Below are 15,347 nucleotides of genomic sequence, written 5' to 3'. Positions count from 1 at the left end.
GAAGGAAGGAAGGAAGGAAGGAAGGAAGGAAGGAAGGAAGGAAGGAAAGAAGGGCGAGGGGAGGGAGGAAAGGAAGGAGCAATGATTTTGGCAAAGTTCTAATCAGTCAGGTGTGTCACGCCCAGGCTGATCTCACCATCATCCTGATGCTGTGCACCCTGGCCCCCTTTTGATTTTCAATTTGATTTTGTCTACTTCTTTCTCCTTGGCAATAACTTTGGCATCCTTGTCTACCTGCTTCTGGAATTGACCTGCCCCCACAGCCGACTCTGCTTTGTTGGCTTGTACATTTCATGAGGTTTTGGCACCTCCTCATACAACTCCTGGAGTCTGAGCCCTGAGGCCTGCTCAGCCTGTCCCCTCTCCGTCCCAAGGCTGGGCTTTAAGCCTGAGGTCCAAGCACCACCAGCTCTGCTCAAGCCTGGCACATCCCTGCCTCCATATCTTCCCAACACTATTCTGTGGTGACAGGACTAGGTTGTGTTGGGAAAGTATTTATAGTAACCTGGTGCTGGAATCAGAAAATCTGGGTTTCTGTCAAATGGGGTGAAGTCATCTCCTGTGTGCCAGAGTGCGTCCTCAGTGCCCCCAAGATTTCTATCATGAATGGGAATCGACAGATACAATGAGCTACAAGATTAGGTCTACACACATGGCAGATAAAAGTTATCAGAAAATACTATGTTTTTTTTAAAAAGACATAAAAGAAGGAATAACTAACACAAGAAAAAAATAAAAGCAAGACAGTATACTTTTTTTCTGGAAATGAATAAAATTTTCTAGAGTGAAAAATATTACTGAAATGAAAAGCCCAACGAACGGGTTAAGCAGCAGGATAGGCTAGGGGATTGCACAAACCCTCCCACCAGTGGTGCGGAGTTCCTGTTTCTCTACATCTTTGCCAACATTTGAGGGTGCTGCAAACTCGACACAGGTAGGCAGATTGCAGGTCGTATTGTTTCTTTGCAGAATTGGGCCCATCCCAGCCAAGATCCAGCCCTCTTCTGGATCCTTGGATCAGGCTTTTAGACACAGAGGGAGTTTAAATCCCAGTAAATCCCTTTCTGCCTGTTTTTTGGGTCCCTGATTCGGTCCTTGGGGTCAGCTCTCAGCAGGGCTCTTCCACAGGGCTCTCCCACAAGGCTATGCTTTTTCTCCCTGGTTCCCACACCCTGACACCTCTTACCAGTGACTTCCAAATAAAGTGACTTCATCATTCCACTTTTCCTGCTTCTGGTCTTCACTTTGCTAATCCCCAGATGCTCTGTTGCTCACTCTGCACCTTGCAGCCCTTCCGTTCCCCCTCTACAAGCCAAAGTTAAACCAACTCTCTCCATCCCTTTTCCTATAGGCCAGTCTCTGACCCAACCAAACAAATACAGCTCCTTTATTAATATGCAATAACCTTAGACCCTAACTGAGGGAGTCTAAGATGTATGTGATACATCTACAGTTGGAAGGATACCACAGACATATTTTTCTAAACCTGAAACTAGACACATATCCTGGCAGAACCTAAAAACCCAGAGGTGTTATGGCATATGTTAGAGCTTGGATTCCTGAGACTGAATCTTACTTAGATCCACTATTTAGCTGTGTGACCTGAGGCAAGTCACTTAGCCTCTCTGTGCCTCCATTTTCTCATGTGTAAAGCCCCTGCAGTACTAGAACCCACTATATAAGGTCGTTAGGAGAACTAAATGAGTGAGCATATGTAGATTATTTAGAAGGGCACCTGGCATACAAGGAGGACTATATGTGTTTGCTCTCATCATTATTACTACTTGAAACTGGAACTGTCCAAGGCAATAGCAGATACCAGTCACATTCACCGAAATGAGATCAGTGTCAGAAAGCGCAGCTCCATGCATGCAACTAGTATTTTCTTTAATTCTTTCTTTTCTTCTCAAGGTGTATCTACGAATTACATGGTTCTTACTCTTCTGAAACAGTGCAGAAAATCTCCCAGTCTTTCCGGCCAAACCTGGTGTTTAGTCCTGGCCACCAGAACAGTTCCAGCCTCCTTGTTTCTGCCTCGTGTCCTTAGCTCTCCTTTTACAAACCATCCTGCCCATCTCAGCTAATAAATCCCATGGTTTCGGTGTCTGGGAAGTTGCTTTGAGCTCTCTGATAGTGTTAGGCTAACATTGACAGGGCACAGGGCAAGAAGCCAGGTGAAAATGACTGCCTCACTCCCTGGACAGAATGTCGCCTTGACACTGAGTCTGAATTTTCTTAGCGTCCAACACTGGCCAAGATACCCAAACCCACAGGTTTTCTTTAACTGTGCTCATCTGTTTGGTCAAAATCCCAGAAAAGCTGTTTTCTCATTTCTCTCCTGGTGACTTCTAAGTAGATTATTTCACTTGGGATAGTGATCAAGACTGCAGCAGGCTCTCCGTATAAAAAGAAAGGACACTGACTGACTCTGAGGTATTGATTCTGGGCCAGGAAACCGCTGATACCAGATTATGTTACCTGTCTGTGGTTGGCTTGACTTGAGCTATATACTGGAATATGCTTGCAAGGAGGGCTGTCAGGCTGTTCAGTAGACTGGATTCTACTACCAAACATCTCCAAGATGCTTTCTGAAGAATTCAAGGAAATACGAGTACGACACCTACACACTAACTCATGGTCTGAGGCACCATTAGCTCAAAAGGGTAGACATTAATTAATTTAAAAATAGATAATCAGTCTTTAATTTATAAGCGACTTCCCCTTGGCTTTGGTTATCTAGCTTTTTGTGAGTGGGCATTTTTGCATTTTCTGACATTGGAAATCCAGACCGGGCCTAGAAAGTGTGTTGGATTATCTAGGTAAACCCTGCTCTCAGCTGAAATGTAGCTTTTCCCCTGACTTCCCTGACATTCTCACACTGCCTGTTTTCAGGAGCTCATCAGCTTTTAATGCTCAGCCTCAAATCCATTCTAGAATGATTGTAGCATTTATCAACAATTATGCAGTTCTTGATTTATGCAGATCCCAACAAGGTTTTGGGAAGTAAGAGATGAGCTACTGAGCATTTTCCCTGGTGGCGCTCATAGCCTGGTGGGAGATACGGGCACATACACACTTAGGATTCAACACGATTAGCTGTGTGTACAGAAGTTTAGTTTTATATGGGCGTGACACAGGTAAAGTCACCAGGGAAGGCGCAGTGAGGGGAGACATCAAGAAGGATGCAACTTCCAGTCTGGGTCTTTAGGGTTATATAGGAGTTCACTAAGTAGAAAAAAGAGGACTTGTCATTCACTTTTGGCAAGAGCCCCAGAGGCCTGGAGCGCATACTCCGTTCGGTATGACTGGGCCGGGGGAGGGCACATGGGAGGAGATGCCATGGGAAGGAGGTTGAAGCGAGAGTCGAAGTGGCGTAAGTAAGGAGCCACCAAAGGTCTTTATGTGGAAGAGCCACTGACCAGATACCAGCCTTAGAAAGAAAACTTGTACTGAGGCTTCAGGTGATCCTTCTTCATCTCCCAGATGGCATAAGCTTCGACTCAGAAATGTCAAGAAAATACTCAGAAGCTCAAGAAAATACTCAGGCAAGCTTAAATATTACTCTCAGGGCATGTTTGAGGCCCCTGTGGTAGCGTTGAGACGCACAAGAGGTGGAAGTGGGATGGCTGGGCTCTGCTTCCTGGGCTGCCGAGGACACCCTGCAGGGAAAGGAGTCTGGCCCGGAGGGCTCTCCACTGGGGCAGAGGAGGGACCCCCGGAGTCCCAGTCAGAAGAGCTGAGCAGCCCTGGGGCTTGGACATCTGAACTTCCGCTGCCTCAGCATCTTCCCCTGTGCCACCGTGCGGCTTGAACCTTGTCATCTTTATGCTTGTTTCCAGCCCCCAAATTGTGCCCAAGACAACACATTGTCCCCCTCGGCGCATCTGAAACACTACCTCCCATTTCAACCAGACATCTTTCCAGTCAGAATGGTTTGCCTTTCACTTTTCATTTTCCGCCTCAGATGCCTGGCAAGACCACATGGAGAGCACCCAGGGCAAGAGAAATTGGTGGGGCAGTGTGGGTGGGTGCTGACTGTGAATCTCCAGGAAATTGCCACATGCTAGGTCAGTGCCTGGTGCCTGCCCCTATCCTATTTAAAGAACCCTAGCTTGAGAACTTTCCTCTTGCTTGAAATACTGACCTACATTACTAGAAACAGGTAGTATCTGTTGACAGAAATCATGGGCAATGAGTTTATTTACCCAAGGGCAAGTCAACAAAACTATATGAGGCAATAGAGGGTGATTGTGCTGGTTGTAACAACTGTCAAGGGTATAAATCAATTGCGGCTCTTAGCTCCAAATAATGAGATTTAATATTTCGTCTTTCCAATACCTTTGATTTGCTACAATCACATTACTTTCTAAAATAAAGTTTCATTAGTAACAATCAATGCAAAGAAAATATCCCCCCAAAGTAACAAGATCAAAGAAAAACAGATGAAAGACTTCTCTTGAAAAGTTAGAATGGATGCCTGGTAACTCCTCCGATAATTTCCTGTTTACTTTTTTTTTTAACTTACTGGTCTTCTTTAGTATATTTTCCAGTAGCATATTTCCATACCCTAGTTCTTCCGGGAGATTTTGGTACTAGCAGATTTCCCAGCCCACATTATTAAAAGTCAATTCATGACTTCTGATTGAAACATTCTTTTACACAAACTGCCAAAAAAGTTTATGGTTTCCTTAATATGCCTGTCAAAGCCGGTACATTACAGGGCCCCCGCACTTGTTAGAAGATAGAAATTGCGGGAAAGTTAAACGGAGTGAGGCAGCTGGAGCGGGATTGGCCGGCTGCAGGGAAAGCCTGCCAAGCCCCCCCACACCCCGCGCAAAATTACAATTCTAATTTCGTCTCCTTCTTTCGCAGAAAGGACTAGGTTTTCTGGGTGTCACCCCCCCCCCTCCCCGGCAGAGTTCTGTAGCCTCGGGCACTGAACAAGCCTGGCTATCCTCGTTCCCTGGGGTGGAAAGCAGGGAGGTAGCTTACCCCAAGCCAGGCTGGTGGGAAGGAGCATGATCACCAGGGCAAAGGCGAGGGCAGCCCGGGGAGCCTTCCTGTCAGCTCGCCGCCCGGGCATGATGCTGCGCTGGGCTTCAGCCTCCCTGAAACCTGAACATTTCCTGTTTCCTGCTTGTTTGGGTCGGTGCTAACTCGAAGGAGAGGTGTTTGCCTGTTTTTTAGGAAGTGATGTAATTCTGCAGGAGCCTGTCAGACCAGCAAGGATTGCAAAAGAGAAGTTGTTCTGCAAGCACTGATTCAGTTAGCAAGGTCTCTTGAGCCCTTTTCAGTCCTGGCCCCGTTGCTGGCCCCCATCTTTTGAAACTGTCTCTTAGAAACGGTGTCCATAGCTCAGCTGTCCTTTGGGTCCCGGGACTGAGGCTCCTGGACCACAAGCATTCTCTATTGGTGATTTTACTCCACCCAGGTGAGTCTCTAGGGCTGCCCAGAGTCTAGATCCGTGCCATCCAGTAGAACTTTCTGAGATGATGGAAAGGTCCCAAATCTGTCCAATACAGTAGCCATTAGCTACATAGGCTATAGGGCACTTCAGATGAGACCAGCGCAAAATGAATGTGTAGTTTTATTTTTATTAATTTAAATTAAAAGAACTCCGCATGGCTAGCAGCTGCTGTGTTGGACAGCTTAGGCCTAGCGAGCAGGGGCACCTGTAGCACCAGCAAATGGCCAGGACACTTCTCTCCAACCAGGCACATCACCGTCCCTGGGCCCTGAATGCCACCTCCCTCATAGGGAGGTAAAGGACAATGCTATACACATGCCCGAATGTGCTCTGCTTCCCCGGAGAGAAATGATTTCTATTATTCTTATTTGTTTTCTTTATAAAGCCTTTGTGTTTTTAGAGCAGTTTTAGGTTCACAGCATAATTCAGAGGAAGGTGCAGAGATGTCCCATACACTCCCTAACCGCCCCCCCCCCCCACACACACAGCCTCCCATTATCAACATCTTCCAAAAGTGGTACAATTTTGTTACAATGGATGAACGCACACTGATACATCATAATCACCCGAAGTCCACAGTTGACATTAGGGTTCTCTCACGTGTCGCACATTCTATGGGCTTGGCAAATGTATAATGACATAAATCCACCATGATAGTATCCTCTGGAATAGTTTCTCTGCCCTAAAAATCCTCCATGCTTCACCCATTCATCCCTCCTCCCACCCTAACCCCAGGCACCCACTGATCTTTTTACTGCCTCCACAGTTTTGCCTTTTCCCAAATGGAGTATGGTTGGAATCATGCGACATGTAGGCTTTCAGATTGGTTTCCTTCACTTAGTAATGTGTGTTTAAGTTTCTTCCATGTCATGGCGCCTGGGTGGCTCAGTTGGTTAAGCGTCTGCCTTCGGCTCCGGGTCATGATCTCAGGGTCCTGGGATCGAGTCCCGCATCGGGCTCCCTGCTCAGTGGCAAGTCTGCTTCTCCCTCTCCCTCTCCTCATGCTCTCTCTCTCCCTCTCTCAAATAAATAAATAAAATCTCAAAAAAACCTTTCCTCCATGTCTTTTCATGGCATGATAGCTCATTTCTTGTTGGCGCTAAATAACAGTCCATTGTCTGAATGTACCAGTTATTAATTCATTCACCTACTGAGGACATCTTGGTTGCTTCCAAGTTTTGGCAATTATAAATAAAGCTGCCAGAAACATCTGGGTGCATTTGTGCAGATATAAGTGTTCAACTCCTTTGGGGAAATACCAAAGGGCTTGATTGCGGGATCTATGGTAAAGAGAAATGATCTTTTAAAGGGCCCATTTCTGAAGCAGAATATGTTTTCAGGGAGAAAAAAAAAAAATCTTCATTTCACTTTTCTTCCTTCATACACAACAATGAATTTCTCAGAGGTGGTTAGCAAACAAAATAGAACTGAGTTGGATTAGAATGGGGGTGGAAATCCTGCCCAGTGGAAACAATGCAGGAAGGAGGCGTCTGTTTAGACCCACAAGCAGGGGAGATTAGAGTGTGTTAGGTTTTTGTGTTCTAATTGAAGTCCTTCCCTCGGTTTAGGTTTAGGGCCTAGGCAGCACAGGATGACATTTCATAATCATGTTTGCAGTACTGCCAAGAAAGAGCGAGAGAGAAAGAGAGGCATCAGAAACCCAGCTGGTCTCTAACCCCCTGCCTGCAGGTACCATGAGTCACCGCCTTCCAGTCCGTTCATCTCTGGTGCTCCGGTTGCTGTGAACACTCCCGGCAACTGGAATTCCTCAGCCCCTGACACCAGCCATCCGTTTTGGGGTTTAGTGCACGGTTGCTTTTCAGCGACATTAGTCACTGTTTATCTCCGTTCTTACTCACAAGAAATGGGTTGGTGATTCATGAAATGTTCAGTTTGTTCACGGATCCACAGGGTGCATTTCACTGTTTTAAACCGGCTTAAGTCAACTGACCCAAGATGCTCTGCAGCGTAGGTGACGACGCAGAGCACACAGCTGGAGAAAGCAGACAAGTCCAACACTGGATGACGGATCTGAAAACAGGGCGGGAAGTCTCGCCGAGCAGTGCGCAGACCACGGGCGCGGACGTGCCGCGCCACGTCTGGCGCTGAGTCTGGCTGCCGTTCCCGGTCCCAGCACGCACTCCCGCCGCTGTCACACCCGCGTGCTGGAGGGGACGCCCAGGGCTGGGGGTCTCCTCCCTTCGGCCGTTCGCACCCTAGTAGGACTAGTGGCGGACGCCGGGCTGCAGGCACGCGTTCGGCCAGGGCGGGGAGTCAGCCTTGGTTTCTTCAATTTTAAAAGGACAGCTCGCCAGGGGGCTTTGCAGAATCCGGTATCTGTGGCCGGACCACGGACTCTTCGGCGGCAGAGTCGGGCGGCTCCGCACGATCTCTCCGAGTGTGCCGGGCATGGCTCCTGCGCAACCATGTAATTTTCTTTTGACCCCTTAGTGTGATTAAGCTTATCTTAAGGGGGAGGAAAATTACCATCATTGATCAGAAAATTGTAGCACCTCAGTGATCTCTTTGCTGCCGTTAAAAGCACAGGGAAGCTGTGTGCTAGGTAAAGGCTATTTACCTGTGTTTGTTCTAATTTTACTAACCATTAATTTTGGCAAGCGGCTGCCTGGCTTCGGATTAAATCCTGATACACTTGTAACTAAAGGGAAGTCAGGGCCCTGGTCACAACGATGAGACACCGGGGAGGCTCCGGAGCCAATGGCAGGCACAGAGGCAGGGGATAACCTCGTCCTGGTGCCTGCCATTGGCTTTCAACGATGAAAGGAGAAAAGGAGGTCGTGAAGTATGGTGACTGGGCAGCGCTCTGAGGCCTTGTCGGGCTCAAGAGGGCTGGAGAGGGGGTGGGGGGACTGGTTCTAGGTTCTAGGACTCTATTAGTTCACACAAAAGTTTGGCTTTTATCATCAACGGTCTGTATCACAGAAGTGACTCTCATTCAAATCCTCCTCCCTTCCCTCCTGCTTCCTCGCTGCCCAACCCTCCCTTCCCATCAGCCCTACAAGAGGAGGGGCAAGGGAACGAACCCAGAAGTGATGAGATCTCACAGTGAGTGCAGGCTCGTACACACATGCTTCTCCACGCTCCTGCACGCTGCGGAAATACATGAAGATGATCCAAATGAGAACAAGCAAAGACTGTCGATTCCAAGCTTGCTGGAGCAAGGGAGTCGGCCACCATCACTTGCATTTTGGCCGAGGCTCAAAGGCAGGCACAGGAGTGGGAAAACTTGATAGCGGGAAAAAGAGAAGGTTTCATGTATGCTCTGATAGCAGAGGCTGTTGGCATGAGGAACCAGAAACAAGTTCTAATTATTGGTTCTAGTGACTGGCTAGGGGGTGCATATTTGGCTTCTCCCAACTTGGAAGAGGGGATAAAAGTAGGGGCCATTGTTACAAGGATTATTGTTTGGCTTCCTGGACCAGTTACTAGAGATAGGGTCTGACCTGTACATGTTTGATTTACAGCAGGCTGGCTTCCTGAGTTGTTTGCTACAGACCGTGGGTTACAGTTTTATTATTACATATACAGTCTGGCCTTTGTCCATTTATATATCGTCTCTCAACACACACCCACAGGCATACTCACACAAAAACTCCACCCACACCGAGACACATGCACACACTTTCTGGGGCTTCTTTCTCTGTCTAAATGCTAGATGGTGGCAGCTGAAGGTCTGCAGTGCTTGCTTAATAAAGAAGGTCCTCAGACATGGTAATTGTAAGAGCAGGTGGGTGTGTAATCACTGAAGCTGATTGAGAGGGTGTAGGGAGCAGGCTAAGGTCCCAGGCTCTGAAAGGAGTGCCCATACAGATAAGTGGGCAGGGCAGGGCTGGGGCCAAAGGGTTAAACTGAACCCCAGAGTGTGCAGAGAGGCTATAGCCAGGAGAGGGGCTGACAGCAATTCCGCCATGTCTTGGTTAGCTTGGGCTGCCATACAAAATACCACAGACTTTTACACTTGACCTTTGAACGACACAGGGCATAGGGGCACTGACCCCACACACAATCAGAAATCCATGTGTAACTTTTGACTCCCCCAGAACTTAATTACTAGCAGCCTACTGTTGACCAGAAGCCTTATGGATAACACAAATAATCCATTAACATCAATTTTGTGTATGTATTATAGACCACATTCTTGCACTAAAGTAAGCTAGAGAAAAGAAAATGTTAAGAAAATCATAAGGAAGTATGGAGTCAGAAAAGACCCCAAATAGCCAAAGGAATTTTGAGAAAGAAAAGCAAATCTGGTGGCATCACAATTCCGGACTTCAAGCCCTATTACAAAGCTGTCATCATCAAGACCGTATGGTACTGGCACAAAAACAGACACATAGATCAATGGAACATAATAGAGAGCCCAGAAATGGACCCTCAACTCTGTGGTCAACTAATCTTCAACAAAGCAGGAAAGAATATTCAACCGAAAAAATACAGTCTCTTCAACAATGGTGTTGGGAAAATTGGACAGCCACATGCAGAAGAATGAAACTGGACCACTTTTATACACTATACACAAAAATAAACTCAAAATGGATGAAAGACCTAAATTTGAGACAGGAATCCATCAAAATCTTAGAGGAGAACACAGACAGCAACTTCTTTGACCTCAGCTGGAGAAACTTCTTGCTAGACACATCTCCAAAGGCAAGGGAAACAAAATCAAAATTGAACCAATGGGTCTTCATCAAGATAAAAAGCTTCTGCACAACAAAGGAAACAGTCAACAAAACTAAAAGGCAGCCTATGGAATGGGAGAAGATATTCGCAAATGACATATCAGATAAAGGGCTAGTATCCAAAATCCATTAAGAATTTACCAAACTCAACACCCAAAAAACAAAAATTCCGGCCAAGAAATGGGCAGAAGACATGAACAGACATTTCTCCAAAGAAGACATACAAATGGCCAACAGACACATGAAAAAGTGCTCAACATCACTCGGCATCAAGGAAACACAAATCAAAACCACAATGAGGGCGCCTGGGTGGCTCAGTTGGTTAAGCGACTGCCTTTGGCTCAGGTCATGATCCTGGAGTCCCGGGATGGAGTCCCACATCAGGCTCCCTGCTCGATGGGGAGTCTGCTTCTCCCTCTGACCCTCCCCCCCCCATGCTCTCTCTCTCATTCTCTCTCTCTCTCTCAAATAAATAAATAAAATCTTAAAAAAAAAAAACAACACAATGAGGTACCACCTCCCACCAGTCAGAATGGCTAAAATTAACAAGTCAGAATATGACAGATGTTGGCGAGGATGCAGAGAAAGGGGAACCTTCTTACTGTTGATGGGAATGCAAGCTGATGCAGCCACTCTGGAAAACAGTGTGGATGTTCCTCAAAAAAGCTAAAAATAGAACTTCCCTATGACCCAGCAATTGTACTACTAGGTATTTATCCAAAGGATACAAACAGAGTGATATGAAGGGGCACATGCACCCCAATGTTTATAGCAGCAATGTCCACAACCCCTGAACCATGGAAAGAGTCCAGATGTCCATCAACAGATGAATGGATAAAGAAGAAGTGGTATATATACAATGGAATATTACTCAGCCATCAAAAAGAATGAAATCTTGCCATTTGCAATGACATGGATGGAACTAGAGGGTATTATGCTAAGCAAAATAAGTCAGTCAAACACAAATACCATATGATTTCATTCATATGTGGAATTTAAGAAACAAAACAGATGAGGGTGCCTGGGTGGCTCAGTTGGTTAAGCGTCTGCCTTTGGCTCAGGTCGTGATCTTAGGGTCCTGGGATCGAGTTCTGCATCAGGCTCCCTGCTCAGCAGAGAGCCTGCTTTTCCCTCTCCCTCTGCCCCACCCTGATCTGCCCCTCCCCCCTGCTCATGCTCTCTCTACCTCCCTCTCCCTCTCTCAAATAAGTAAATAAATAAAACCTTAAAAAAAAAGAAAAGAAACCAAACAAATGAATATAAGGGAAGGGAAGGAAAAATAAAATAAGATAAAAACAGAGAGGGAGGCAAACCAGAGAAGCTCTTAACTCTAGGAAACAAACTGAGGGTTGCTGGAGGAGAGGTGGGTGGGGGATGGGGTAACTGGGTGATGGGCATGAAGAAGGGCACTTGATGTAATGAACACTGGGTGTTGTATGCAACTGATGAATCACTAAATTCTACCCCTGAAACTAATAATACACTATATGTTAACTAAATTGAATTTAAATAAAAATTTTTTAAAAATCAATCAAGAAAAAAAAGAGAAAATCATAAGGAAGTTCCCCTCCCCCCCCCAAAATCATAGGGAAGAGAGAATACTTGAGAGTACTGTACTGAATCAAAGAAAATCTGTGTATAAGTGAACCCATGCAGTTCAAACCCATGCTGTTGAAGGGTCAACTGTATTTTCACATAGTTCTGGAAACTGAAAGTCGAAGATCAGGATACCCACATGGTCGTGTTCTTGGGAGAGTCCACTTCCTGGTTTATAGATCACTGCCTTCTCGCTGTGTCCTCACATGGCACTGACAGAGAGCAAGCTCTCTGGTGCCTCACCTTATAAGAGCACTAATCTCATTGTGAGGGCCTCACCTTAATGACCCCATCAACCCCTAACACCTCCCAAAGTCCCCATCTCCAAATACCTTCATATTAGGGGAAAGGGGCCCAACATCTGAATTTGGGGGCCACACATATTCAATCTATAGCACACGGTCTTTGAAGCTGGGAGCCTACACATCTAGGTCCATCCTGACCAGCCCCTCTGCACCTGTCAGGACCCTCGGTGGTCTCTGTCCCTGCATCCAGGCTGCCACCTCTGGTGACATACACTTTAACCGGTCACTCAAAGAAGCTGCTGCAGCATTTGGAGAATCCTAGGAGCTTTCACCCCGGGGCCTCAGCGGGCACCTCCTCCATGACAGAGGCTCCAGGACCCAGGGGGATGGCTCATCACCAAAAATGAAACTGGGAAAGATTGTGGTTAGGGGCAGAAGTGGCAATGAGCATGTGGGACAGGGTGCAGACCTCTGGTCCGGAGGGCCGTGGGGACACAGGAGGAGAAGAGCCTGGCTGGCCCCGAGACCTTGTAGCCCTCCTTTTAACTGCCCAGGGTCTCCCTGAGGGCAGAGGGCCGCTCTGTCTCGTTCTCTGGTCAATCCCCAGCATTGAGGACAGTGCTTAATAGTTTTTTGAATGAACAAATGAATGAAAAATCGATTAAAAAAAACCTCTTTTGATAGTGGTATTTTTTTTTTTTAAGTGGGTGGAAAGAGGAACCTACGTTGGGATTATTTGGGTGAGCTTGTTTATTTCAGAGTCCTGGACCGCACCCCAGAACTAGAGAGTCAGAATCTCTGGAGCTGGGGTCCAGAACTCTGCGTGTTTCATGATGTTCGAGGGGATTTTGATACAGGCTAAAACTTGAGAATCGCTAATCTAGAGTTTCATTTTTAGTTCTTGGAATGGTATTTCCCTTTTCTCAAATAGTAAGAAATAAGTAGCACATGATACTTCCCCTTTTTGCCTTGTTCACCAGGAAGCCTGGAACTAAGAGTAAAGCTTGGTTGTATAACTTTGCCTAGCCCAGCTTCCGTTAGCCCTTCTAGGAACATTTCTTTCCTTGGCTAAATCAACTTATCTTTCAGGACCTCGTTCGAGACCCATCTCTACCAGGGAGCCCTCCCAGAAGTCTCCCCTGGCCTCTTGCATGGCTGAGTGCCCTTCCTCGTCCCCGCCTCCACGGCGCTGGGCAGAATAGACCCGGGCAAGTGCTCCCCCCTGACTGCCCCGGTCTTACTCAGCTGGGGCTTCCCATGCCTGTTAAAAAGAACTCAATTTCCTTCTACTGCTGATTCAGTTTTGACCACATCGTATCTTGGTAACTTATCTAAGTCTCTTCAAGTAATTTTTAAGCAGGGCAGACAACATTAGTAAATACATAGTATCTGTTCTGAAGCCCACTTCAGAATGGTAAATGCACTTTAGTGGTCTCAGTGCTTTTTCTTTTATTGGTTTTTCTATTTAATTTGACTTCTCCAATTCAGCCGATGTCCTGGCCAACTAAATCCTCAACACCAATGAAACCAGAAAATAAAAAGGCACAAAGGTTTGGGGGGAAATTGCGAATTTGAGTAAGAAAGATGTAAGGGGACACGACTCCAATGCTAAGGTATGTGGGTAGTGCCGAAAATAAGTGAAAATGGAGAGGATCTGTAGCAGGTAGGAATGAGTAGTGGAGGGTGGGCGGTGATTGTTTTTTAGGTAAAATATTGTTTTTTCTTATTAACAAAAATCATGCGTGTTTATGGGGTAAAGTTAAATGCGTATAAGCAAAATGAAAGTATTCCATGTTTAAGTTGTTCAAGGTCTTTTTCCATACAGACTAGCTAACAGGGTTACTCTATTTTCATTACTGGTACTAGCAGTTGGTACTACTATCCTGCCAACGGACGGTAGGTTCAAAACGCACAGTCACAGACTCAGGTCTGGAAAAACATTAACTTACTCTATTTTTCCTTTATAGTATCAGTTCTGAATTTCAATTCTGGTGGTGGTAAAAAGAATATGGTCACTTACAAATACAACCAGTCCGTTTGGCGATTTCCCATTTATTTGGGATACACTTTCAGTTATTTTAAGGTCCCTCCATCCCCTTAGTTTTCTCTGAGATTGTCCTGGGAATGCTGGAGTTGGTGGGGAGGGCTGTCTCTAAAATGCAACTCTGGTCCTCGGGCCCTCAGGAGATCAGAAGCTAAGGATTATCTCTTTATAGTTATCTTTGCATTTTAGCTGAGACCTCTTTTTCCTAGACCAAATAGTCTAATTTGCTAGTTTGGGGAGCTCTCAATGAGTGTATGAACAGAGATGGTCCAGGGCCCCCAAATCCTTGTACTTATAGGAGTTCATCTAGTACCTGTAGCACATGTTGTAATTTTAATAAGAATGCAACTAACTCCCTCAGGGAAGGATGGAAGTGGTGAGACACTCTGGGCCCCCTGGATTGAGAATAAGAAGTCCAAGACCCCAGTCTTAGTTCTTTCACTAAATGGACTCTCTGGGCCTCATTTGCTTTATCTCTAAAACAGTAGGGTTGGCTAGATGCCCTCTAAAGTCCCAGCACTCACATTCTATGAGGCTCTGAGTTTCTTTGGAAGCAGCTCATATAAGCGTTTTCAGAGGAGACCCAGGCCTCCGTTTCCAAAGACAGACTTGCTTACAAATCACACAGCCAGGTTCTCGAGATGTTTCTTCATCACTGAGATTCAGAAACGTAGGCATGTATTTACAGCAACATAGCAGCACTGGGCTGGATAAGAGTGGATCCAGGGGGGTATCACTGAGTGCATGGGAGCGGCCCTAAACACAGTGGGCTGGAGAAGCATGGTGGGGGTGGGGGTGGAGCAGGAGGAAGGGAATGAGCAGGCAAGGACACTAAAGAGAAAGATGATGTGTTTTCTTCGCTGTTCGTGAAGCAGCAGGCTCAAAGCTTCTTTGAGGCCAGGAACAAAAGCCCTCAAAGTCTGCGGGAGTGATTATTTCAGCTCTAACCACACAGGAGTGCTGGGCACGGGCGTCAATCCCACGTTCCAGTACCCGAAGGTCGGCAACAGCCCCACTGCACAGGAAGAGGTCACCTACTTATGTGTCTCATTGTTAGGTTCTCTCTTTGTGAAAAACAGCAATCCCTTATAATAGATTAGATCGTTGTTCCCAGTTCTTTATGCTTTCTCTGAATTACATAAGTTACATCCATGCCCTCGTGACTTGGCAGTTCCTTCCACTCAGACAGACAGAGATTATTTCCCTGCCTTGGTGATGTGGGGCCAGGCCATGTATCACTTGCTCTGACCAATGAAATATGGGGGGAAGAGAGAGTACGCCGGGTGTGAGCAAGT

General features: G+C 46.3%; 1 protein-coding gene across 2 annotated transcripts in view; it reads right to left on the bottom strand.

The window, feature by feature from the left end:
- The window catches only part of TMEM154 (transmembrane protein 154), a 42,907-nt gene extending 37,759 nt beyond the window's left edge, over positions 1–5,148 (bottom strand). Inside the window, exon 1 of one of the 2 annotated variants that reach the window (XM_035022890.1) lies at positions 4,993–5,148. In XM_035022890.1, the coding sequence (XP_034878781.1) occupies positions 4,993–5,083 (91 nt within the window). In that variant the 5' untranslated portion in view covers positions 5,084–5,148. The remainder of the gene's footprint in view (positions 1–4,992) is intronic. The other variant, XM_035022889.1, reaches the window with a different exon arrangement.
- Between the last annotated feature and the right edge of the window lie 10,199 nt (positions 5,149–15,347).

Source organism: Mirounga leonina, unplaced genomic scaffold (genome assembly GCF_011800145.1).
Source record: "Mirounga leonina isolate KUSES-001 unplaced genomic scaffold, KU_Mleo_1.0 Mir_176, whole genome shotgun sequence".
Taxonomy (NCBI): Eukaryota; Metazoa; Chordata; class Mammalia; order Carnivora; family Phocidae; genus Mirounga; species Mirounga leonina.
The sequence above is the reverse complement of the archived record's forward strand: the minus strand, read 5'-3'. Positions and strand labels throughout refer to the sequence as shown.